This window comes from Squalius cephalus (assembly GCF_949319135.1).
Source record: "Squalius cephalus genome assembly, chromosome: 3".
NCBI classification, from domain to species: domain Eukaryota; kingdom Metazoa; phylum Chordata; class Actinopteri; order Cypriniformes; family Leuciscidae; genus Squalius; species Squalius cephalus.
Genome location: NC_137124.1, coordinates 21,429,575 through 21,457,421, shown reverse-complemented (window position 1 = coordinate 21,457,421; position 27,847 = coordinate 21,429,575). Strand labels below are relative to the sequence as shown.

The following is a 27,847-nucleotide window of genomic DNA, read 5'->3' as shown; positions in this document are numbered from 1 at the left end:
TGTGTGTGTGTGTGTGTGTGTGTGTGTGTGTGTGTGTGTGTGTGTGTGTGTGTGTGTGTGTGTGTGTGTGTGTGTGTGTGTGTGTGTGTGTGTGTGTGTGTGTGTGTGTGTGTGTGTGTGTGTGTGTGTGTGTGTGTGTGTGTGTGTGTGTGTGTGTGTGTGTGTGTGTGTGTGTGTGTGTGTGTGTGTGGGGACACTGCCATCTGCCTCTGCCCATCACTGACACTCAATTAATAGCACTCCCACAGGGAGTGTGAAGTGATTCAGTCCAGCCTCATATACACACACCTTCTGTGGGGAGTTGGCCACAGAAATTCACAGACTTGCATGTACCAGTCCTATAATGACTTATAATTAATATAATACATTGTGTTATAAATAATATTTCATTATTATATATACAAGTATGGTTTGTATTGAATTACTATGAGGTTTTATTATGTACAATTGCTTGATGAATGATTTCTACACTTTTATCATGCATTCTCTTTTTTTAACTACTCTGCCTGTCTGATCCCCCCCCCCCCCCTCTCTCTTTTGCTCTATCACGTTCCTACAGAGCTGGATATCCATGCTGTGACTGGTATCATAGTTGGAGTGTGTCTTGGTCTGCTCTGCATCCTGTTCTGCATGTGTGTCAGTTTCCGCAACGGAAAAACACGGTACGCACCTGTCCAAACTCTATAAGATCCACAACACTCTCAGTTTAGATAGCTCTGTTGATTATAAATTGTTCACCCAAAGTTAAAAAATTATACAATTTATATTCAACATTTATATAGTAAGTAATTATTTAATGTAGTACTGACACTAAAACTCAAACTTAAAACATTTTCTCACACAGTAATTTTCATTTTGGATGAACTATACACATATTGTCACTATACGTATTGTTATATTTTTGTATTGTAATATATTGTGACACGATATATTGTTACACCCCTAAAAACACAAAACAAAATTACTGAAACTTGAACTAAAATTAAAATGAAAAATATATAAAAAATAAATAAATACTGTAATAGTATATAAATAAAGTGTTATAAAATATCACTGTTCATCACAGCATTAGGGCCCTCTTACTTTCATTGTATGGACTAAAAAAACACTGAAACAGTGTCTTTATTTCATTTTTTAGGTGAACTACCCCATAAATAAAGAACAATGCTGCAACAATTACAGCTTAGGCTGAAATCTGTTTTCCCCAAACGATTTTAATGACAAACGAGCTGCAGTGAAAAGCCTCCTCAAATTACATTCAAATTCAGAAAGTTTCAAGGACCTTTTGGATGTTACTTTAAACTAGAACGAGACATGGGTGAATAACAACACTCAATTTCACAGTGTGTGTGCAAGCGTGTGTGTGTCTGAAGCAGATGTGGAGTATTGAGAGCTGAATGACAGAGAGTCATGGCTGATTGCTCTTGCTCTATTAGAGCTCTGCTGGTTTAATGAACAGCCACAGAGGCAGATTGAGTCTGCTGGGCCTTTGCATTTAAAGAATGAGAGAACCAAACTCATTTCACCTTCTTCTGAGATTTGTGGTCATTATTATTGGTTAACAGAGTCCGTGTCTCCATTATACACATGTGACCTTTACATTTCAATGTATATTTTTTCACATAAGTATACACTGACATTAATGGTGGGAGATTTGACAAGCTGTGGGAGTCTGGGTTAATTTGCACTCATCAGTCTCTTGGTTGGGGGTTTAGAATGGTACCTCCAGCTGTGAAATTGAGACCAAGCTCTTTAGATAAAATGACTGGTTCTTTAATATTCACCATGTAAATGTATATAAAAGGGAAGGAGAAAAAGGGCAGGTTACATTTCTGAAAATATGGAACATTGTGTATGTCTTTAAAAAGAAATAAGAAATGTTTGATTTTTAAAGTCAATTTCAAAGCAACAGTTAGGCATTCACTGTTCTTTGTTTGATAAACATACACTATTATCATGATATAAACCAACCAAGCAGTTTCACATTTGATTAATTCAAATATAAAAACTGTTCAAAACATTAACAATCGAGATGTATTTGCTAACTTATTTTATTGATGATATTAGGCGAGGCAAGTTTATTTATATAGCACATTTCATACACTATGGCAATTCAAAGTGCTTTGCATAGAAAATAAGCACAAAATAAAAGCAAGGGAAATTAAAACAGTTATAAAAGGAATTAATTAGAGTAAAATGAATTAAAGTGATGACAGAAGATGATACATAGAATACAGCGCAGTCAGTCGGACGTACAGTGGATACTCTGAGATTTTCCCATGATGGTCAGTCTTTTCTGTGGTTTTTCCCTTGACGTGCCTATATAACTCTAGATGTCTCTAGAGAGATCACTTTTCACCTCAATTGAAAAAGGTGAGCACTCACAACTTAATCACAAATTTGATCATCCAGACCCTCAGGGTTTCCCCCACTACAAAACCGTGGATTAACTAAACCCACCAGACTAGTATCCCCGTACTAGTCACCACAGTGTTCCTTTGACCATCATGAGTAAATCCCCCCTCAGGTACCTTTTAACAATTTAGACAGTTATGAAAATAATTAAAATAGATAAACTGGCAAAACACTGGTGTATCATATTTTGTACAGCTGCTTGTTATACTGTGAGATTATCCCATGTGGATTGTACTGTGTCTGTGGTGATCTTTCGACGCGCCTAAAAAATCTATTTGACGTCTCCAATAGACCCGATTTTTCCCTAAAATCGGACAGGAGGAGCACACCCCAAAAAACCCTTTTCATCAGTCCACACCCCAAAAAACCCATTTGTTCGGAAGCTCTAGGAATGGAGTCGATCCAGTCCGCACCCCACAGAACCTCGAGTTTAATTGACACATCAAACTCACTACTCCACCACAGACCCAGGTCATCAGCATGGTTTCATCTCTCAATTTCTCCAATTAAGTAATTTATGTTTGTCTCTTATCCAATTTCCATTGCCATTTGAGTTTAGAATCAAAAGGAGAATGCAGAAATAAAATACAGTATAATCAGTCAGACGCACAGTGGCACAGTGCTCATTCATTAAATGCACAGCTATGTGATTTGAATGTGACTACTGTAGGAGCTCATCTGATCTCTTCTGGAAGGTGGTTCCAGCTGCGGCTGGCATAATAGCTAAAAGCTGACTCGCCATGCTTAGAGTGAACCCTTGGTATTTCTAGTTATATCTGTAGTATATCTGCAATGTATTGAGGTCCTAGGCCATTGAGTGATTTACATACCAGTAATAATACTTTAAAATCAATCCTAAATGTAACTGGGAGCCAATGTTAAAGGTGCCATTGCATGGGTTATTTTATTATTTTAGAATGTTTCCTGGGGTGCTCTTATAATGTTAGTATGTTTTTTAGATCAAAATTTGTTATAATTTAGAAATAAAAGGCATTTTTCCTAGCCTGATTTTAGCCTCTGATTTGAACACTCTGTTTGAAGGGGCGTGTCTGCTGTGAGACTTCAGTGTAAACGCCCACTGCTGTGATTGGCTGCTGTGAGACTTCAGTGTAAGCCTGTTGATCACGTGAATGAAGATCTTATCATTGCAAACGCAGTTTATGTACTCTCACTAATGATTTCACCAATGCAAACATGAGGTAAGTACAGTAAGAGCTTCGTTGTGCAGTGTAACAGCGTCATTGATTTCATAACGAGTTTTGGCAAGTGTCCAGATAAACTCGCGCTGTGTGATTGACAGCGGGGGCGACTGTAAAGGGATTGTTCTTTGATCGCTATCTGTATATTAATCACAGTTTAAGTAAGATTATTTTCATCCTACTAAGAGAAACGATGTGAAGTTGATCGTTTAGTCACTGGCTTGATTTACTGATGCATAAACAGTATTGAACGACTTTGAGAGAAAGATCTATCTGTATGAACTTGAACAATTACACATCAGAAATTCATATAACCCACTGGTTCTTCAGAGGCTCGGATGAAGGAACTAAAACAATACCTTTGTGTTCATTTGTACATCCAAACACTGAGCAACTGGCATGCTTCGCTCATCTGCAAGCCATGATGTCTGTCGAAGAAAAATGATTCGGACGATGATTCGGCTTGAGTTCCGCCTGGCCTTGAACATATGCCAGCCCATGCAAATTTTTGGAGGCGTACATATTAATGATCCCGACTGTTGCGTCACAGTCGGTGTTATGTGGAGGTTCGCCTATTTTTCAGGGGTGTTTTTCAAAAACGAGATTTAAATAAGAAGGAGAAAACAATGGTGTTTGAGACTCACTGTATGTCATGTACATGTACTGAACTCTTGTTATTTAACTATGCCAAGATAAATTCAATTTCAAATTCTAGGGCACCTTTAAGACCTGAGGACTGGTGTGATGTGTTCATATTTTCTCATTCTGCTCAGAATCCTGGCAGCATTTTTTGATTATTTGACTAAACTTATACTGGATTTATCTGATTTTGGCCTAATAATAGGAGGTGACTTCAATGCGGTTTGGTCACATTCGTTAGATAGAACTGGTGTGGTGGAGGGGGCAAACCAACGTCTTGCTTCCACTGCATTAAGGAAATGGGCTTTAGACTGTGCCGTAATAGATGTTTGGCGGACTGCTAATCCCTCTCTAAAGGAGTTTTCTTGTTTTTCATCACGACATAGAACTTTTTCCCGTATAGATTACATTTTCATTTCTAAACATTTATTTGAAAAAGCCTCTGATTTCGCTCTTCTTCCTATGTCTCTTTCTGACCATAGGGCTGTATTTGGCAAACTGGCAATCTCTCCAGGCCCCAAACGAGCGGCCCGTTGGCGGTTCAATTGTACTCTATTGCAGAATGAAACTTTTCTAAGGGAAATGAAAGAACAGCTGGACCAATTTTTAACGATAAATAGACCCTCTGTTGATGATCCCAGGGTACTCTGGTCAGCTGTAAAAGGGTTCATAAGGGACAAAACAATTGGATTTGCCTCTAATCTAAACAAAACAAGATGGAAGCATATTGTAGATTTAGAAAATAGAATTTCAACTTTAGAGCGTTCTTTGTCTCTGAATGCTACCTCTGACCTTATTCTTGAGCGAGACTTGTTGATGAAAGACCTTAATCAACTACTCAGGAACAAATCTGACTTTCTCATTCATAGGACTAGGCAACTTCATTACTTGTACAGTGCTCAACCAAGTCATCTACTGGCTTTGAAACTTAAAACCAATGAACAATTGGCTAACATAACGTCTGCTAAATCTTCCACAGGTAAACTGTGCTCTGATCCAAATGAGGTTAATGATGACTTCTGCTCATTTTATTCTAATTTATACTCCTCAGATTTTATTTATAATGAGCAGGCATGCAAAAGCTTTCTGAACCCTCTTCAACTTCCAAAGCTTTCCTATGAATCTGCTCTTGAACTTGATGCTCCAATAACTCTGAGTGAGTTGTACAAAGCCTTAGTGAGCATGAATAAGAATAAATCTCCAGGGCTTGATGGTATACCCCCCGAGTTTTATCTGGCCTTTTGGCCCCAAATCGGTCCTCTTTTACTGGAGATGATTCATTCTACAATTACTAAGGGTTCTTTTTTTAACAATACAAATATTGCTATTATTTCTTTACTTTTATAAAAGGGTAAGGAACCTTCTGAGTGTTCGAGTTACCGTCCTATTTCTATTCTAAATGCTGATACTAAGTTGTTCGCCAAAGTCTTAGCTTCCCGATTGGAACCACATTTGTCTACTCTAATCCACGTGGATCAGACTGGTTTCATCAAGAATCGCCTTGCCTCAGATAATGTCCGTCGCCTTCTTCACATAATAGAAGCTTCCAACACCGCAGATTCTCCAAATGGCATTTTGTCTCTTGATGCAGAGAAGGCGTTTGATCGTCTTGAGTGGCATTTTCTGTGGCAGGTTTTGTATCATATGGGCTTTGGACATAACTTTTTATCTATGATTCAAACTTTATATAATGATCCTACTGCAACGGTTTTGACAGGGATCACCTGTTCTAAGCAATTTCCCATATCTAGAGGATCTCGACAGGGTTGTCCTCTCTCGCCTCTGTTGTTTGTTTTATCTCTTGAGCCTCTTGCACAGGCAGTTCGGCAGTCAGTTAGTCATAACCCTATTGTTATACATAATACCAAACATTTTATATCTTTGTATGCAGACGATATCCTTCTTTTCCTTCATAATGTTTCTCATAGTCTTCCTCACCTTTTAAATATTTTTAAGGACTTTGGTCAGGTTTCAGGATATAAAATCAATTGGGAAAAATCTGTATTATTACCTCTGAATTCTTCTACTGGACAGGCCCCTACCACTGTTGCCACAATGAACATACCAGTTGTTCAGACGTTTAAATATCTAGGAAACTCAATTTTCCCTACGGTGTCAGCCACAGTGACTAATAATTACAATAAAGTACTTGTCGAGGTGGAAAATAGTCTTCAAAAGTGGAGTTCCCCAACTTTGTCTTTTCATTCCTGCATTTCAGTGATTAAAATGAATACTCTCTCCCGAATAAATTTTGTTGGTTCTATGCTTCCTCTGGCACCTCCCAAAGGTTATTGGAAAAAAATTCATTCACTACTTTCTAAATTTATTTGGGCGGGTAAAAGACCCAGAATTAAAATCTCTGTCCTTCAAAGGCCAAAAAAGTCTGGGGGTTTAGGACTCCCAAACTTTCAATTATATCATTGGGCCTTTGTGTTGCGCCCTCTTTCCACCTGGTTTGACACGGCATCTTGTGTATCTTGGCGTTCTATTGAGGAAAATATTGTAAAGCCCCACCGATTACAAGATCTTATTTACTCTAATATCTCTATTAAACAATCTAAGGTTAAATTTGGGTCCATTATCACTGAGCTAATTTCCACTTGGAACGCTGCTGAAAAATATTGTAAAATATCTCCAAATTGGTATCTCCAGTCACCCATTTTCTTTAACTCTCGTCTCCAGCTGGGAGGACACCCTATATACTTTTCTAGTGTGGCAAATAATGGTGTATTTACACTATCTGACATTTTTGGGGCTGAAGGTCTCCGCTCATTCTTAGACGTTCAGGAACTCTTTAATTTACCCGGTTCCTCCTTTTTCTTTTATCTTCAGTTACGTACAGCAATGCGCACCTATGGGGTTCCTTGGAATGGCACACAAGGTTTACATCCTTTTCACAAGGTTTTGACCGGGGGTAAGGGGTTGGTCTCTATTATTTATGCTGTCTTGTTGCAGGCACCAAATAAACCACTCTCTCTTGATAGAGTTTGGAAGCAGGATTTGCCATCTGATAATAATAATCTGGACTGGTACTTGATCTGGCATAATCTGTCTTTCTCTTCCAGAAACCCTAACCACCAAATGATTCATTATAACTTCATACACAGGTCATATTTCACTCCCCGCAGTTTGTTCAGATTTAAAGCTTTGCCCTCTCCTAACTGTACTCTGTGTTTGCAAAAGAGTTTGGGCACTTTTCTTCATATGGTTTGGGAGTGCCCAGGTGTTGTGGCTTTCTGGAAAAAAAGGGGGTGTGAGGGGGGGTGGATATGTGGTATTCCCTGCATATACTCTGTCTATTTGATTTCATATGCTTGGTAGTTTTGCCATTGCTACGTATTTATTATTTATTTGTTATGCTACACTACCATGTCAATTTCTCTGTTAATCTTGCTATTACTGTTAAATTGATGCTTGCCACATCTGTTTGTTCATTTGCTTGTTGTTGTTTGTTTTGTTTGTTTGTTTGTTTTTTTATTAAAAAAAAAAAAAAAGCTAAATGGAAAAACCAATAAAAAATTGATCACAAAAAAAAGAATCCTGGCAGCAGCGTTCTGTATGAGCTGCAACCGTTTTATGGTCTTTTTGGGAAGGCCAGTGAGGAGTCCATTACAATAATCCACCCTGCTGGTGATGAAAGCATGAATAAGTCTTGTCTGGAAACAAAGCATCTAATTCTTGCAATATTTTTGAGATGATAGTATGCTGATTTAGTTATTGCTTTGACATGACTACTGAAACTAAGGTCTGACTCTAGAATCACACCAAGATTCCTGACTTGATTTTTAGTTGTTTGAACCCTAGCGTCAAAGTATGCGTTTGCCTTGAGAACTTCATCTTTGTTTCCAAACGCAATGACTTCAGTTTTGTCTTTGTTTAACTGCAGAAAGTTTTGGCACATCCAACTGTTGACTTCATCAGTGCATTGGCACAGGGAGTCAATGGGGCTGTAATCGTTAGGCGATAGGGCTAAGTAGAGCTGTGTGTCATCCGCATAGCTGTGGTAAGCAATTTGGTTCTTTTTCATTATTTGGCTCAGTGGGAGCATGTACAGATTGAACAGGAGTGGCGCAAGAATTGAGCCATGAGGGACTCCGCATGTCATGGATGTCCACTCAGACTTATGGTCTCCTTTACTCGCATAATAACCTCTTCCTTCTAGGTATGACCTGAACCATTTTAGGACTATCCCAGAAAGCCAGACCCAGTTTTCTAGTCTGTCAAGAAGTATGTTATGATAGACAGTGTCAAATGCAGCACTGAGGTCGAGTAGTACCATAATTTATGTTTTGCCTGTATCAGTATTTAAACAAATATCGTTTATTATCTTTATGAGTGCTGTCTCTGTGCTGTGATGTGGTCGGAAACCAGATTGAAAATTATCCATTTGAGATTAAGAATTTGTTCAGCTTATTGAAGACAACTTTTTCAATGATCTTCCCTATGAAAGGAAGATTTGAGATTGGTCTATAGTTGCTTAATATGGTCTTTTTCAGCAGGGGCTTGACAACTGCGGTTTTAAGGGACTTTGGAAAAGTTCTTTATAGATGTTATAATGGCCTACAAGTTTTGTCTTCTGCCACATGTGCTCAGCTTTTCTGCATTGTCTTTTCATATTTTGCACTGCTGTTGAGTTTCTCCAAGGTGCTTTTTGTCTGCCACTCTTCTTCCTGACTTTCACAGAAGCAATATCATCTATTACACTCTGTACTTTTGAGTTAAAGGACTCAAGGAGAGAATCAACAGAGTCCGCAGATATGCTTGGTGTTAAAGAAATGGCCTTCATAAATGACTCCATGTACATGTTGAGTCAGATCAAAAGTATTTAAAACAGTTATGATTTCTTTTGCCATATTGGTGTCTGCATTATCTATGTGAATATTAAAATCCCCAGCAGTAGCAAAACAGTCAAACTCTGAGGAAATTGTTGAGAACAGCTCTGTAAATTCCTCAGCAAAGGCTGGAGAGTTTTTTGGAGGCCTGTAAATAAGTAGTAAAATGCGTGGAGCACCTTTTAACACAATACCCAGATATTCAAAAGACGGGTATTTCCCAAATGATACTTGCTTACATTGATAGACATCTTTAAATACTGCAGCTACACCCCCACCTCTCCTACCCACTCTGCAGACACTCATAAAAGTAAAGTTAGGAGGGGCTGTTTCATTGAGGACTGTTGCACTGCAGCTGTCCTCTAGCCAAGTTTCATTTAGAAGCATAAAATCCAGGTTGTTTGTGGTTAAGTCGTTGACTAGAAGTGATTTATTTTTAAGTGATCAGATGTTTAAAAGTGCTAACTTGACAGTATACATTTTTTCCCCCACAGCAATCTTAGTTTGACATGTAACAGGCAGCAGATTAGATTGGTTTGTTGTACGGCTTGGGAAGACCTTAGACTTTCTAGCATGTAATATAACAGAAATAGAGAAAGATACAGGAACACTGGGTTCCCGCTTGTTCATTTGAGAAATTTACTGTTATCATAGCGGGGACCCGACACATATCACTGAGAGCTGGTATCAGTTGTTTTTTGTTCACCTAGATCAGATGGAGGAGGGTGTGGGCCCTGGCATTTTGGCAGAGGCCGAAGAGCTCTCACAGGAGGAGGGGGAGGACGAGCTGGGCCCACAGACTTGTCTGAGACTGGTCGCCCCTTTTTGGTTGATGTCTGGGGGCTTGCAGCAAAAGAGTGGGATAGTTTAGTTCCAGCATACACCAGTTCCTCCAATTTCTCGGAGAAGCTCAGATGCAGGGAAACTGTAGAGAGGAATAACATGTCTGGTGAGAGGGGCTGTTGCTCTGGTGTTACCGGAGGCTGTGATATGTTGTCCTGGTTTTCCTGGCTGTTTTCCAGAAAGTCATCCTTGGGTGCTGAAACTTCTAATCCATCACAGTCTGTCTGTGGTGAGCTCTGTGGTCAGGGCTCAGCTGAGATTGAGTCCGTGAACAGAGGTTGTTGTGGCTGGATGGTGTTATCATTGTCCTTGTGTGATATGTCAACCACATGTCCATGCAGGTGCTGAAGTGAAGTCCTGTGTTCATTTATACTCTGTCCAGGTGTGTGTGACATTCAGGTTGAGTGGATTGGCACACAATGCTGAAGGGTGATGGAGGGAGAAGTTAATGTTGTCCTTTAGCACTGTTGCACCAGGTTTGTTTGGGTGGAGGCCATCCTGTTTGAACAGTTGTCTCTGACTCCAGAAAAGATTGAAATTGTCAATGAAGTTTACTTGTTTTATATTGCAGGTTTTTTGCAGCCATGTATTAAGCCCAAGCAACTGTGAAAACCGATTTGTTCCTCTTGCTGGAAGTGGCCCACTGATGAACGTCTGAACTTTCAGTCTTCTAATTGTTTCAAAAAGTTCATTGAAATCCCTCTTGAGGAGTTCTGACTGCTCTTTCTGAGTATCATTCTTCCCCACATAAATGATAAGTCGATTTGCAGTCTTATGTTTCATCAGAATGTTCTGAAGTTCCCTGTTTACATCAGAAGTTGTTGCTTGTGGAAGGCAGCACGTTGTTGTATCCCTGCTTCTAATGTTTCTGATTATGGAGTCACCCACTATCAGAGTCCTGTGCTCGGCTGCGCTCTGAGCAGAGTGCCGCTGTCTGCTCGGCCTTGAGCGCCAGTTAGCATCAGTGTTAGCTACTGGCTGATTAGGTCTGGGTTCGATCACATTCATCCCGTCTGGAGATTCCTCATCTACATTCATTAATACTTCAAATCTGTTCTCAAGATGTATAGGCGGTGGTAGGAAACCAGTGTTTGCAATCCTTGTCATAGCCACATCTGGGGTAGAGGATGCTACTGCGGCAATATGTGATGCTCGTGACAATCTGATGTCTCGACTGCCTTTGGGTCTCGCTCCCTGTTTGTGCCATCGATTAGTGTGTTGATCGGCTTGTTTCTCTACACTCAGTATGGCTTGTCGAGGAGCACTAGATTCATGGGACTCACCGGCTGTATGCTGGGGGACGTCCATGACGATGCTCTGTTGTGTATTCCGTCTGGTTTGGTAGTCCCGCAAGTAACTTTGTTTCAAGAAATGCAATCCTTTGTAAAGTCTGTGGCAGTTTGTGCAGCAAGTAGATTCTAGAAGAGGCATTTTCTTTCTTATCCTTTTGGATGTAGGCAGCTGTGTTTTCCCTTCTCTGCAATGTAAGCTGATGGCAGTGAGAGGCTGGTTGGATAGGAAAAACGTTTTTTTTGTAGTAATCTTCCAGTCACAAAAGTTTCTAGTTTTAACGTTGACGCCAAGCTTTGTCGATTTAGCTCTGTGCTGATTTGCTGAAGTTAAAATTAGGAGATAAAATATAAAAGCGATAGAGCAAAGTGCGTATTGCTCATTTTTAGTTTATGTTAGTTAATACATTAACTAATTTTAAGAAATGAAATCGTATTGTAAAGTGCTACCAATTTTGAACAGTATTCTATATACAAATTTTCCCCCCTGAAATGTACTCTTTGTAAAATTGTGATGTATTTCCGAGGCAATGGTGCTACAGAGTCGATCGATCTCTTTAAAAAGTAATGAGGAAGGGCTTTTTAATTGTTTGTAAAGGTTATACAACATTTGGAAACCTTGAAAGCATTATGTAACAGTTCACATTATATGCATGTCTAGATATGTTATATTTATTTTTATGACCTGTTTCAAATAATAACAAGTTAGCACTTGTTACACAGTTAGAGAAATGCCTCAGGACATGCATTAATTTGCTGAGGTCTTATAGAAGTGTAAATCATTTGCATTCAGTTAAGCTTTATAAATAAAGATGTTAAGTGATTTTTTTAATGATCTTTCTCTCTGCCATTGTTAGGGATGTCTCTGGTGGACTTGACTCCAGTTCTTTGAGTCCTCAGTACAGGAAGGGTGCCCGTCCAGTGCCTGTTGCTGCACCTGACTGCAGTGACTGCCATGAGCTGGAAACCCTCATGCCCTCTAGTGCACAAGACCCCAACAGACCCCTCACAGAGCCCAGTGAGGAACAGAGTCTAATGGGTAATGTAGCAGGGACTGATGATGGCCTTTCAGAATCCAAGGTGAGCATTGCCAACATGGTGATCTAGTGTAGTTAACTGTGCCAACACCTACTGTACAACATTACAGTGTATTATGGAACCATTTTACCAAGTAGGACGTGTTCCTGGAGCAACATCCTTGTTGGTCTTGGAAGAAGGTTCATATCGCCTAATGAGATTAGGTTTGGCTTATGGTTGGGATAGGACTGTTTCTTTGATAGGAATCTTCCAAACCCAACATAAGGTGTTGATCCAGGAGAATGTTTTCATCTTTCAAGTATATTCAGTCTTTCAGTTCTTCTTTCTGCTCCAAACTCAGTCAGCCTGGAACGGATCCGTTAGTCGGAATTGGGCCAATAGGATCACTAGATACAGAGATACTATTACTGAGGATTCTTCGGCTCTCATCAATGGAGCTCTAGAGGGACCACCGTCAGAGAACAGTAAGGTGAGCCAAAGGAATGTATATATGCTGATGTATGTGCGTGTGTGTCAAAGGCAGGCAGTATAGAAGTACAGAAGTTGCATAACAGATTTTGGATCTTTATCTTATGAAATGCACATTATCCTTCTGCTTGTGCATTTATGAATGTGTGTGATGGGGGAGGGGGCTGATAGATTGTGCCTCATGCAGCAGGAAATGTACAGAGAAGTAATTACCATTAAGCAGACAGTAGGGAAGACACACAGCTAATTAGTATGTGACACCTGAAATGGAAAGCTGAAGTCTGCATACCTTTTTACCAATTACCGTCCTTCTCAAAGATACTCAGATATAGGCGGCAGGAATTTACACCTTTGTCCAGCTTTCCTCCTCATATTATTGTTTTATTTCCCTGTTGACATTTCTAAAAATCTGTTTTTGTCGTGAAATAGCGCTGTCTTAGTAGTGTAGTGTACAAACTCATTAACATTTCAGTTTGTGATGTTCCACTTTGCATACCCACAATGTGCAATTTCCACCCCTTAATTCAATGTTTATTTTAGCCCTGTCAATTTAACATTGATTTAGTGCAATTAATTATTGAAGAAAAAAATTATTCTGTGCAGAAAACATTCAAATTGTCATGGTGTCTCAAATCCATCACATTCATGGTGTAAGAAACTGGGAAAAACTATGGAAATTAATAAATAAAAATGTATAAGATAAATAGACCATTTAAAAATAGCTCACAAAGTTTTATACAAACAATTGTAGATACACTACTGTTCAAATGTTTGTGGTCAGTAAGATTTTTTTTAATGAAATTAATACTTTAATTCAGCAAGGATGCATTAAATTGATCAAAAGTGACATTTTTAAGATTTCTATTTTAAATAAATTCTGTTCTTTTGAACTTTCTATTCATCAAAGAATCCTAAAAAAAAATGTATAACGGTTTTCACAAAAATATTAAGCAGCACAACTGTTTTTAGCATTGTTGCTGTATTTGCAGAGCGGGCATGTGGAGAGGCTGTATTCCCTCAGCAAGAACCAGGTGGAGGCTGAAGTCATTGTGCATTCACAGCTGTCTAACACAACAGTTGACCAGGGTCCACAAAGCGACATGGAGCTCTGTCTCGAGTCTCCATCTTCCCAGCACCCTTCTCCTGGAGACAAGGCAACTCCATCAACCCCTCATCCACCTTGTGCTTACAGCGAGGACAACATTGAGACCCAATCTCCATCTCCAACCCCCAGCACTCACATCTCTGAAGTACTGTCCAATCACAATGGACCATTTGAGAGTGAGCTTAGCCAGCCAACTGTGGGTAGTGCCAAAAACCAAGGAGTGGGGCTTACTAATGGCTTCCACTCGTCCAAACCCCTTCGGTCAAAGGCAGAGACCCTGGAGAACGGGACCCACAGACTGTGCCCCACAGGAAAGGTTCTGTCCTCACCAGGTCTCCCCACTTCCCCCTCATCCTTCGCCAGTTCTGGCCTTGTCCACTCTACCTCAGGGGCGCATAACTATGTGTACCCCTAAGCTGGAAGGAAGAGAAGTGTAATAAATGGTGTTCCTAAAGTTCTGGGACAGAGAAGGACAACAGTGGAGACCAACGAGTGGCACCTTCCTGCTGGAGAAATTGATATTTTCTCATAGCCACGCTTGCCTCCTCTCTCGGCTGTTTTATTGCAACCTTTTGGTTCCATTATTTTATATGTATGTACATATAGAATATTTTTTTAGCACTAGTATCCATGGATATGCATTTTATGGCATATCAGTGGCACACTTTAATTCCTCTTTGTGTGCATGTATGGAATGTGCTGAATTGGTTTATATGTTTACATGCACACGTGAGGTCAGAGTGTTCTTACTCTGAGGTGAAGTCGAAGGATCCTGAAATCAGCCCTGCATATGGAAACAGAACTCATTCACGGGACAGATGTCACGGATCGATCCGAGATCAGTGCCAGTGGGTGGAGACCCATTTTGTCAGAGAAGATTACCCTGCCACAAAGTACCACCTCCTGCTGTCTCAGGGTTGCCACACGCAAACACATAGATCTGTGCTTTCGAAATGGTTATTACAGAAAAATAGCACCTTCTTCAGTTCTACGTGGATATTGCGTAACCGTCTATTCGAGTTGAAAGGGATTGTGCACCCATCAATGAAAGTTTCATCATTTACTCACCCTCATGTCGTTCCGAACCTGTGCATGGACAAAAACGTCTTTAAAATATCTTGTTTTGTTTTCTGCAGAGAGAAGAATGTCATACAGGTCTGGAATTTTCATTTTTGGGTAAACTGTCCCTTTAACTTGGTCAGATCAAAGGTACATCTTCACATAAATGCATGCAAACACAAACCTGAATACAATACAAATAAAAACCCACATTCCTTGACTGGAGCGTAGCGTCTCAGGAGTCTCAAATTCAAGGTGCATTTGTATATACATGATTGCTGTATTAAAAACATGTAGAAAAACATGACAAAAATGAAGGAAAACAATACAAAAAGAACACTCATGTACATTTTGTATCATTTCAACTCTTGAGTGTACTTGTAAAGACTCACACTCATTCATGCTCCAAGTTTTTCTCAGTCAACAGCACTACCTCATTTCTTTACAGGATTGTATTATTTTTCGGTGTGATTTTATGAGTGTAATTAAGAAGGCGACTTCTTATGTGCGGTTTTTAAACCGTCTGATTCATAGCCTTTGAATAATAGCAGAATCTACAGCCCTTCTCACTCTGTGTCTGTGTTCTTGTGTAACGGTTACTGAAACTTTTGTCTATGGTTATTAGCCTGTGTGCAAGCATGTGGTCATTCGCTTGTGTAGACCTGTGATATGGGAGAAAAATAACTTGATCATCACAACAATTTTGCAGTCTACCCTTCAAGTAAGGGATATAAAAACAATGGGAAGCTAAACACGTGGTTTAACTCAAGACCTTAAGGTTTGTGTCCATAAGATCTACCTGTTGACATGCCAGTCATCTCTTTTTCTCAGGAACTTCTACACAGGGAGTCTGAGAAGAACATTTTCAGCCAAACTAGGAAATAGCCTCCATCTCGCAGGCTGGTCTTGTCCCGTACCTTATTCTTTGTCTTTTGGCCACGCATCTGTCACCATTTAGGGTTCATCTGGAACTGTAAATAAACTTTGTCCTCCATGCAAACTCATGCATTGCTGCTGAGAGCAGGATCTGTATCTATTGCGCTTCCCTTTTATGCATTTTAATGCTTATTTAAAGTTTATTTTATGTTAAAGCTGTTATATTGGAAGAGAAACATCAAACTCTTGCTTTCTTCGGGTCATTGACAGGACTGGTCTCGGTCTAGTCAGTCTCTGTCATTTGATTTTACTCCTAATTCAATAATTTCACTGAATAGTGCTTTGGTGCTAGATCAAGACTAGGTTCTTTTTAAGAGGGTCTTTTAAACATTCCAGTTTTTGTATGTACAGCAGGCCAAACTCAGGGCTGATCATGTAGGAAATGAAGATGATGAATGTCTGAATTACTCTGGCTGCTTTTTTAACAACATACAGTAAGCATCTCACATACCGTCAGTTGTCTCAATTCTAGATGTACAGTGGCCAGTCAACAACAGCTTGATCTGTAGCTTTAGTCGATGATTTTACTGAGATTATAATGTAATTGTTAAATATGATTCCTGTCAGTGAGTTCTGTGCTAAAAGAATAGTTCACCCAAAAATGACAATTCTGTCATTTACTCACCCTCATGTCGTTCCAAACCTGTATGGCTTGCTTCTTTCTTCAAAAAGAAGATATTCTGAAGAATGTTTCCAAAACAACATTGGACCCACTTGATTTTCTTTGTATGGACAAAAATTCCCATTCATTGTTCAAAAAATCTTCTTTTGTGTGCTAAATGGTAGAAGAATTGGAATTTTTGGGTGAATTATCCCTTTAAGCTGCAAACAATGGTAATTTCGATTTTCACAAACGGTTACATTGCCACACAAATCATTCTTGTGCTTTTTTTTTTTTTTTTTTTTTTTCCTGATATGTTAGTGTTGTCAAACTGACAGTCTTACCTTTGCTCCTGAGTCTTATACATCAGATTATAGTGTTAGCACATCCCACCAACAGCATTAGGAATGTGTGGGGGAAATGAATTGATCTCTTGTTTTGTCTAAAAATAAGGAAATCGTGGTTTTGCCAGGGTCAGCAGATGTCTTGTCACTCTCAGATATGCATGTTATTTTTCAGCAGCCCTTCAGGATAAGTTATAATTCAGATACCTCATTTGCTGCTTGTTCATTTAATCACGGATATACCTTCTACACGCACACATAGTTACATGTGTAAAGGATTCGGATGTTTGGATCACGTATTTGGCAGCAGTGTTTTCTTAATCTGGAGTTGATTGTCTCATTTTACTTAATTTTGAAGCTTCAGGCTAGTTTCTGCTCCACTATATTAAGCAAAGGAATGGTTGTCATTTGTGTTTTTCTGGAAAAGTCTGGGATTTTGCAGAGCGATGGATAGCAAAATGCTTGAAATGAGAAATCAGACAACCAGAGGGTTCCCCTGTCAAGCCATACCTCTCAAAACAGACACAAGGTTGCATGTGGGCCATTTTTACAGTGCGTATAATCAGTGCTTATTGCTCAGGTGCCCTGTCTTTGCATTAAAACTCCAGGGGAATGCAACGTCTTACTCTGATGGAAGGCAAATGTGCATTGAAGTATGAAAACTCACCTGTCATCCTGTAAAATAAAGGCTTTAATGACAGGGGGAAAGCAACAACAAATATTAACACTGATGGACAGACATTTTTCTAAAGAAATCGTGTATTCTAATGGCTGTTTTCTCTTTGGTGCTTTGTGGTGACCTTTTTATTCTGGTGATGTGAGAATTCATCCATATTTTTTTTTTGTAGTTTCTCCCCAACCAGCAGACCTGTGCTTTTCTGAGATTGTCAGCACACTGTGGACACATTTGTGTAACACCAGCAGCAGTATGGTCTCTGACGTCTGTCGGTAAATGTGAGAGACAAAACATCAGTCTCAGCACACACAAAACTACACTATCCCAGTGAGATTACAGCATGTGTATGTCTGCTGTCTGTTTGTATGTTCTCATGGCCTTCTTTGTAAAATCAAATCTAGAGATTGTAAAGGGTTTAAGGCACAGTTTGAAGAGATTTAAGAAGCGCTCATTGACCATTTGGCTTCTGTTTCTGGGGATATGGGTAATACTGTTTAACTCACATAGAAATGTTATACTCTACAAGCCCTGTGATCTGTAGATCTTGTTTCCTTTGCTGTGACATCAGACTTTCATAGTCTATATATATATATATATATATATATATATATATATATATATATATATATATATATATATATATATATATATATATATATATATATATATATAAAACTTCAATTTACTCACTAGATTGGATCTAATCTTTTAACTGGAACAAATGTTCCCTATGAATAATTGAATTATCAAATGAATACTCAATTATATCATATACATGAGCTGTGAAGGATGAAGTTTGGTGCCAGATAGATGGATGCAGTGGAGGACAATATGATATTATAATGTTTATGTTCATCCTCTGTCACTGTCTCTGTTCGTGAGGTTTGCAGCATCTAAGTCTCTGCAAACTTGTGATATGTAAATAAACATCTTAATACTAAAAATAATTTGTCTCAGTGTTTTTTAATTTTTTTCAAAGCAGTAAGACATACCACATATATTTTCAGTTAGGCTATGAATTACACATCTTCACAGGGATCCTTTAAAATATATTTACTTCTAAAGTCATTGCAGTGGCTTATTTCCAAATACACATTTTACCAGGAAATGTATCGGTGACACTTTATTTTGATGGTCCCTTTTAAACAGTCTGTTATAGACGTAGGCTAACTTTACAACTTCCACTAACTCTCACTAGAGTATTAGTAGACAGTCTGCTTAATATCTGCTAACTCTTTATTGTGATGGTCCCCCAACAGACATTATACTGACTATAAGTAATTTTGCAACTACATGTCCACTTATTTTAACCCTACCAGTCTACTAATACTCTACTAACACTAGAAAACAAAATGTGTTAAAGGGACCATCAAAATAAAGTGAAACCAATTTATCTAAAAATGCTATTTTTTTTGTGAGATCTGTAACCCATTTGGCCTACAATCATTCAGAAACCACAGACATGTGCAAGTTTGGTAAATTTGTGTGGATGAGACTCTTAGCACTTGGCAAGTCTTTTTTCCAGCCATGTGCAGCTAGGCCCTATCAATTGTTTTGTGCTTAAAATGACTTTAATAATATTAACAATGACACAAAATAATAAAGCTACCTATAATATGAGACAAACCAACACATTTCTGGTTTAGTGTCTATGTAGTGGTGTTTGAGTAATAGCCTACTGGTGGGCCTGGGGCGGTAGGCCTATAAGAAAGGATTGGGCAAGGCCCAACTGGTTTAGATCAAGCAACCATGTTCATTGTATGTTGAACAGCCAATAGATGGCACTCTTTCGTCGCTGTTGCCCTATGCCTGAAATTTCAAGTTTTAAATAAAGCAAAATATTATTTATAACAACATTTCAAATAATATTTTCTTTATCTTTCTTTACGATAACGGATTCACTAGGCTAAACGATTATGACGATGATGATTATTCTTTCAAAAATGTCCAATAATGTAATAAAAATGTATAACTTAAATTATTATTATTATTATTATTATTATTATTATTATTGTTATTATTATCATTATTACCATCATCCTCAGCCTAGGATTAACTACCTCATACCATCTGTATTTCTTTTTTTCTGTCTATATTAGTTCGTGCCTGAAAGTCTTTGTTCAGCTATGATCTCTTTATTATAAAATATATTTTATATAAGATATTTTTTTATGTCCTGCACATAACCCGACGGTAGGTAGACCTACCTTCGTCTAGCTCTCTGGAGATAGTGTCTTTTGTTTTGTTCGAGAGAGAGAGAGAGAGAGAGAGAGAGCGAGAGAGAGAGAGAGAGAGCGAGAGCGCTTGCGTGCGTGCGTGCGTGCTCTGGTCGCGAGGAGGAGAGAGCGTGAGATGCTGCTGACACATTCCTAGAAAGATGTGTAAAATGGCGCAAGTATGTTGGAGCCACCGGCTGTAGTTTGGATCTAGAGGAGCTGGTTACTGCTTTCCCACCCTTGTCTTCGCTCTTGCCTCACCTTCTTTCTGCCTTTTTTTTTTTTTTTTTTTTTTTTTTTTTGCATCTCGTCTTATTTTCAATGTGATTAAATGGCTTCCGGACGGTGCCGTCAGGCTCCTTGCTCACTCGGAATACTCCTGTTCGCTTTTGTCGGTAAGTGTGTGATTACTCTCCGGGAACCTCTCGGTATTGGGTCACTTGGTCAGCTAGATTGACTGTGAACTTGATCACATTGCAGTCGGCTTCATATGTTTCTGAAGCGGTTGTAACGTGTGTGTTTACTGCTGTAGTTGCGACTGGGTGGGTGTGTTTGCCGACAATATAGCCTAGGCTATACGTGATTTTGTGAATGGAGAGTTCCACGCGCTTGCTTACTTGCACGATTTATTAGGGTTTCGCATTGTTTTCAGACATTGGAAAAATTTTATGATGTAAAGTTTGTCATGTGTGTTGCATTTGGAATGAAAATCTAATCATATTTCTTCTTGAGCAATGTGTCAGAGCATTATGAAACCTTGAGTTTTAGTTTATATATGTGAGTTATATTCCCATACTCATCAGAAGCGTTTTTTCTGCTATTAATTAATCAATATGTGCAGTCAAGACATGACATTGTCCTTGATCTTTGAGAAGTGATAGCCTAAGTGTGCACTTATTTAATAGTAGGCTAGCCCATATCTCTGTGCGTGTTTTTATTTATCAGAACAGCAATTTCTTCCTGTTTAAATTACTTGTTTTGCGTGCAATATTGACTAAGCATAAATATTCACACAGACAAAGTGAATAAAATAAAGTGTTAATAATGTTAAAATAGACCTAATATTAGTAATAAAATAATAAATAAATGAACTTTCTGCAAGACATTAATAAACATTAACAGACATTGTACAGTCAATGAATGAGTGTGATAGAGATAATAGCAGAAGCTGAAGGGTGTGCAGTTTCATATTTGATTTATGATCAACTGTAGCTTTGAATAGCTTTTTTTTTTTTTTTTCAGACATCTTCAGCACTCTAGGCATGTAGATCTGTTAACACTTCAGGTTTCCAGCATGTATTGTTCATGTTTAGTAGTTTTTTAGTAGGCTTTAAGTGATAACTTAAAAGGGAAGATGCAGAAAATTGATATCTGAAGTACAGGAATATTTCCTAAAATACAGTAGCTTTCCCTTCTCAGCCCACAGGTGAGCAGCTTTAATCTGTTGTCTGTCATAGACAGCAGCCACCAGGAGCTCAGATTGATTGTTTCCTTTTATTGTGTTTCCATTGTAATGGAAAAGTGAGAGAAGAACTGAAGGTTGTTGTTGTCTTGAAGATTGTGTGTCGGGGCTGTCTTTCCCTTCTTCTTTAAATTTCCATGCATGGCTCCTTTGTTCCCCTGTAATTGTCAGTTTGTGTATGTGAACGTGTGGCCTGTTTTCCTGGGCTGGACGGCAGTGTGCAGGATGTGCTTATGGAGCATGACATCTAGGGAGTCAGGATCTTGCTTGGCATTCACAAAGCTAATTTATCTACCAACTAGTTCGATCATCAAGCAAACCACAAACATGCTGAGGTCATGTTTTAAAGTATTGGCGTATGCTGGAGTCTTCCTTCAGGTCTTTATCGCAGGGTGTCATCGCAGAGCTGTCAATCAGCAAAGCACTTTGAGAGAGGAGGAAAGATTGAGTTGGAATAGCATGGATTGGGTTGTTAAATTACTGAATGTCTTTTGTTATCTCCCCAGGGGGTGGTGAAATAATATATATATATATATATATATATATATATATATATATATATATATATATATATATATATATATATATATATATATATATATATAGATAGATAGATAATTTTTGTTCTTTTAAGTTGGATAGGTACGGTGACCGAGAGACCTCAACTCACTGCAACTGAAAAAAACACATGAAAATAGAAAAAAAAAAAAATTAAGAAAACAACTTCATCAGTTTGACAACACTTAGTGCAAATACTCAACACAACCAAATACAGAAACGCTCTGCAAATACTAACAACGCAAATACGATCAGGATGTTAAAATAACTGTGAACAGGTTGTGTGAGATACAGTCCACAAATGAAAGTGCTTTCTCAGAGAGAGGAAGAGAAGTACTCTTATGATGGCCCCGGTCTCATGGGAAGGTGAAGGCAACAACATTGCAGCTCAGGCTAAATGAAGTTCAAACAGATAATATATGCTTAATATATTTTTTCCTTGTGATATATACTTGTGTGTATTCATCAAAAAAAAAAGAACGTATGGAAATAAACATCCCTCACTGAAGGATTTAATACTCTCATTGAGCTCTGATTGTGCAATAAGAACTTTAATTGAAAAATTCCTCACATATCAAGTAGTTGGTCCAGTGTTAAAGCTGTGACTGTAAAAACAACCTGCTCCAGTTGCAGAGCGATGATGATGATGATGATAAATTTTAAGGTCACCCTACAAAGAATTACTTTTTCTTCCCCCCCTCTGTGGCCTCAATCTAAGAGTTCTTTCTGTAAATCTCGACAAAAGAAAGGGGCTGAAAGCAGCCATCCCATCACTCTGACAGCATGTTTCAGTGCTTTGTCACAGGAAGTCAAAACAAAACCTACAGTGTGCAAAAAGGCTGTCACACCAAAACCCTGGGAAGAGATGCCGAAATGAGGAGAGGAAAAGGGTTTGGTATTTGAATTGAGCAGGTGAGGCTATACAGATGCCCTGTTTATAGCAGAAGGCTCTAAAGAGATGATGGAGGCTGCTGATAAGGAGGTGGCACCGGGCCCCTGGACATTGTTTCCTTCACAGCTACAGTATAGGTCATCCTAAACCAATGATATTTAGAGTGAGAGGCGAATGTCTTTATAGAGCGGAATTATCCTTTGCTAATGAAACTGGGCTGATCATGGTCTGTGCACGCTTTAATTCACTGCGTTATTGGTGTGATATTTCACCGACTCAAGGTCAGAGAGGGCTAAAGAATTGGCATTTAGTTATAATCACATTTACCTGATATAGTGCAGGTAACATTTTTCTTTGCAGCTGATGATATATCCATGTCGCACTGTGCAGGAGGAGTATTGATGCTGAAAAATATATGGCTTAATTGTGTCCTTTTTCACATGAATAAGACTAGTTCAGTGCTCTGCCTGGCCTTGGTTTATAACTATGTCTTAATTCAGGGGTAAAAAAATACTATTTATCATTTAAGGCTTTTCTAAAATGGTCATAATTTTAAACCATCCTCTAATGTGGTAAGGATTTATGTTTGAAAGTGAAACAACATAATCTACATGAACTATAGGCATAGTTCTCCTAAAAAGGATAATATGCCATCATCTACTCGCTCTAATGTTGTTTGAATATTGGTTTAATCAATAATAATCAAAATATTACAATATTGGAAAAAATAAAACAACGAAAATATTACAAAATTTTAACAACATTTGACATTACAAAGTGTAAAAGTCACTCGTTTCTAGAAAGTAACACTGTCCAACAGCGACACCCGCAGGTGAAGAGACAGCTGGAGTCCACATCTCTCTTACCTCCCCTGAGCCCATTGACTTTTAACAGATCCCCCTAAAGCGCGTGGTGAGTTTAGTGGGGGGTAATTGACAATGAATCTGAAAGTCATGTGAGAGGAGGCAATGCCTCCATTGCGGTATGATTGGGTATGATCGGTTATAATCCCACCTTTTATTTTCCTGCGTGTTCTCTAATCAGCCTGAATGAAAACAAGGATTGGCCTGAAAACATGATGACTGTGGGGGTTTTATAAGCAAATTAGCTTGGGGAAATTAAAGGTATCATGTCTGTGGCCAGTGTGTACAAGCTTGATGACTGCTGAAAATAAGTTGACTATTAAAAAGAAAGCTGAACATGAGTTCACAAATAATATATATTGTTACTGCCTTAAGTTATTATTTTGGAATAAATGTAAAAATGTGTAAAAACACTAATTTGATCAAATTTATACTTGGTTTTAATAAATAGAACATTACATAGTGTAAAAATACAAAATAGATTTGCATTTGGTCTCTCTTTTTTTTATGTAGGCCTAATGTTTATTTAACCAGGAAAAATAAATGTAACGGACATACATTTACATCTGATATAATATTAAAAAAAACTGAGAGGACTTTGCAGCCTCATTTTGAAACGCCACCGCACACCACTGGGACATTGGTAATTCAAGCAAGCTCCTTTGAATGTGTTGCACTAGTTTATATGCAGGTTCTGTTTGAACAGGTGGAAATCAGGAATTTAATAAATGGTCTGTCCTTCGCATAAAGCTATCACATGACTTTAGAAGACTTAGAATATACAGTAGTGCACAGGTCTATATACTCTCTTGGTATTTTATGCCAGTTAGTTGTTAATTTTGGAATCTGACAGATGCAGGTACTTCATATGTTGGACATTCAGCATAAGTTCAGCTTAGAAGCGTTTCAGGCAATATGAGGGTGCGTAGATGAAAATCCGGTCATCTTGCCGTGAACTATCCTTTTAAAATGTCTCTTCTTTGGATTTCTTTCTTCCTTCTAGCTGATAGGCTTCTGCAGGGTGGAGAGACCAGTGATTGAGTCTGATGTGGTGTGGCATGTTGTGGTTGTAGTGTCAGTGGTAAACCCATGTGTGAGCATCACTCAAAGGCACTCTGTGTGAGTCTGCCTGGCAGGCTGCAGGATTCACACAGGGCTAATCCTGAACTCCAGGGTGCTTTAGCCGTGCTTAAACCCTAAACACTTCTCAAAAGAGGAGTCGCTGCAATCAGCCTATGTCGTGTCGGTGTGACTGCTGCTGTATACTTGTTCTTGCGTTTCTATCTTTCTTTTAAATTAATATTGTTTCTCATCCTTTACTCATTTTATCTCTTCACTTCTTCATTTTTTCCTCATTTGCTGTTACTTTTTCTCTTCTGATTGATGTCTCATCTGAGTTCAAGGAGCCTTCTTTAAAGACCTCATGTGGCCTCTCTTTCTCTGTCTCACTTATGCTTCTCTATCTCACACACGGGTGCTTAACAGAAGCATGAATATTTAGTGAAAAAAAAGAAAAAAGAAAAATATAGCTGCAGGCAGCAATGAACATGGTCCATGCTAAATAGAGAAAGTAGTTAAAGTCATTTAATTGTTTGGTGAAAGCAAATTAATTGTGTGTTATGTAACAATCTAAAATGAAGAATAATAATTAAAAAGGTGTGTAAATACAGGTCTGTTGCAAGTCTCTTGCATAGTTCACCAAGGCTACATTTATTTGATCAAAAATAGTCAAAACAAAAATATTATGAAATATTATTACAATTTCTATTTTGATATATTTTAATCTTTGAATTTTCAGCATCATTACTCCAGTTTTCAGTGTCACATGATCCTTCAGAAATCATAATATGCTGATTTGCTGCTCAAGAAACATTTCTTATTATTATCAATGGTGAAAACAGTTGTGCTGCTTAATATTTTTGTGGAAACGGTTACATTTTTCCAGGATTCTTTGATAAATAGAAAGTTCAGAAGAGCATAAATTATTTGAAAAAGAAATTTTTTTGTAACAATGTACAGTATAGGCCTAAGTCTTTGCTGTCACTGTTGATCAATTCAATGCATTCTTGCTGAATAAAAGTCATTATTTCTTAAAATCTTACTGACCTCAAACTTTTTTAGCATTTGCACTATTTTGAAGTGTCTGTGTACCAAGTGTGAGGTTACCATCTAAAAGTATATGCTTCAAGAGTTTAAAAAGGTTTGAAGCAGAAGTGCCAAATCAAGCATAGCATCGGATCACACTGCAGTATTTATATACTAATATATCATCACTTGAATTATTGTAGTTTGGGGAATTCAAGTTGTAAGTTATGCATGAGTGAAATCAACATCAAAACTCAAAAAGATCTAAACATTATGCTGTACAACACTTATATAGCAAAGACCCTAGTGAGAAGTTTTCAGTTGCTCTCGGGACATGTGTGTTACCCTGAGAATGACGCTCTGCTGGAGCTGCAATAAAACCTTGTTAGAAGTCAGAGAAGAAAACTGTGTCCATTAATAAAACCTGGCAACTGATTGAAGAGCATGATTCTTGTTTCACAAATGGAGCAGGAGCAAAAAGAGTGATTTGAAGAGGAACAGCAGTGAGATAAGTAAGACCTGGAGAGATAACTCAAGCCTCTTAGCCCACTTTAGTAACATAATGAGAGGCTGTTTTTCTGTCTTTCCCTCTTCATTTATTTGTCATGTGATCTGCAGGGACGAGCGAGTCAGTGCATTCCATGACTGCACCTATAGGGGTATATTTTGGGGTTGGAATTTGAGCGATGATGCCAGAGTTTGGTGTCTAGCTGTCCCCCCCTTCAGATGGATTCCTGAGCCGCAGGCAGAGGCTGCTACTGCTTAGCCCATCAGTGACTGAAACCCGATACCTCCAGTTCTGAGCACAAGAGAGTCCGCTAAGCTCTCCTTTTTATCACGCTAAGTCAGGGCAGACTGCTATTTATTCTTCGTCCGTCATTTGTTGTGGGTGTCACTGATCTGCTGGAGGACATTATTATTAAAAGGGAACATTTAAAGAGACTTTCACTTTCACATCCAAGGATGATAACGATAAAGATATGTTTAAAAATAGTTTAGCAGTGTCTACAGCACACCACAACTAACAATAAGGAACTATGGAAATTGTAATCATTTTGAGAACGTTTTTTTCCAGCTGATAAAAATATTGACAGCCAATCAGAAAAGAACTTGAGCATTTAAAGCGGCTGTGCATGTTTAAAATAAATGGAATGTAATTGTGCGCTGGTTGACGCTAATACAGTTATCATTATAGTTATCACTCTTGGTGTGAATGGGCCTTTAGTGTGGTATGTTTTTTTTTTGGTTTTTTTTAAGTGTAGATGCAAACTTCATCTAAAGATGTTAGATAACAACAGGAAAGTTTTTAAATCTCCTTTTCTATTTCTCTCCAATATGTCCTATATCTCATCTGTTGTGGTTTCTTACCATCTTACTGTATGTTGCTTACTGCTGATTTGGTGCTGGTCTAGCTGATGAGCTAGAAAAACTTTGCTGGTGAACTTTGTCTGTCAAGTTCAGGTAGACTATTATACTTTCATGGTTCTTCTTAGTTGCTAAGGTCGGTAGTGTAAGCTAATTTACCAGCATGTTAGGGGCGAACCATCTCATCAGCACCCAAAACAGAACATACAGTGTGATGAGGAGCCAAGCAGGGTCTGAGTGTAGTTGAACCCAGAAATAATTAATTTGCTTCTAAAGATCAAAAGAAGAAAAGAAAAAGAAAAGTGGTGGTGTTTATTTAGCCGTTGGTGTATAAATAATAAGTCCCAGGTCTCACTTTCTTTCTCTTATATTTACACTAAATACAAATGTTATGCTGTGATGGACTGACCATTTTTCCAGAGTTTTCTTCTCTGCCTGTAGCATGAGCTGCTGGGATAGGCTCACTACTGATCTATGACTATCAATCAAATTCACTGCACATTCATGGCACTGAGCCATTTATTCCCAATCTCTACACTGATATATATCTGCCAGGCAGATTAATTGACTTTTACTTGGCCATTTTTAAATTGACATCAGCAGATAATCATGCCAAATTTGAGTGATTAACGGAAATGTTCCTCCCTCCTCTATCTATTCCTAAATAGCAGCTTTCATAATGGATAATGCAAGTGTTACACACACTACCACTCATGTGTTTGCGGCTCAGTAAAAAAAAATCTTAAAATAAATTAATACTTTTATTCAGCAAGGATGCATGAAATGAATCAAAATGACAGTAAAGACTTTTACTTTGTTACAAAAAAAAAAATCTATTTCAATGAAATGCTGCTGTTTTGAAATTCCTATTCATCAAAGAATCCTGAATAAAGGAAATCCAGCTTTGCAATCAAAAGAATAAATTACATTTTAAAATATATTCAAATAGAAAACAGTTATTT

The 27,847-nt window shown here is 38.3% G+C and overlaps 2 protein-coding genes across 3 annotated transcripts in view; both read left to right on the top strand.

Moving 5' to 3' along the window:
- The window catches only part of igdcc4 (immunoglobulin superfamily, DCC subclass, member 4), an 89,944-nt gene extending 74,243 nt beyond the window's left edge, over positions 1-15,701 (top strand). Inside the window, exons 17-20 of the mRNA XM_079866892.1 lie at positions 560-662; positions 12,075-12,297; positions 12,596-12,724; positions 13,713-15,701. Coding sequence (XP_079723018.1) covers positions 560-662; positions 12,075-12,297; positions 12,596-12,724; positions 13,713-14,243 — 986 coding nt within the window. The 3' untranslated portion in view covers positions 14,244-15,701. The remainder of the gene's footprint in view (positions 1-559; positions 663-12,074; positions 12,298-12,595; positions 12,725-13,712) is intronic.
- A 4,096-nt stretch (positions 15,702-19,797) lies between these two features.
- igdcc3 (immunoglobulin superfamily, DCC subclass, member 3) overlaps positions 19,798-27,847 on the top strand; it is a 70,150-nt gene continuing 62,100 nt past the window's right edge. For both annotated transcript variants that reach the window (XR_013820616.1, XM_079866901.1), the window contains exon 1: positions 19,798-20,055. Coding sequence is in view for 1 of the 2 variants with exons in the window: in XM_079866901.1 (XP_079723027.1) it covers positions 19,992-20,055 (64 nt within the window). In the remaining variant the exon portion in view is untranslated. The remainder of the gene's footprint in view (positions 20,056-27,847) is intronic.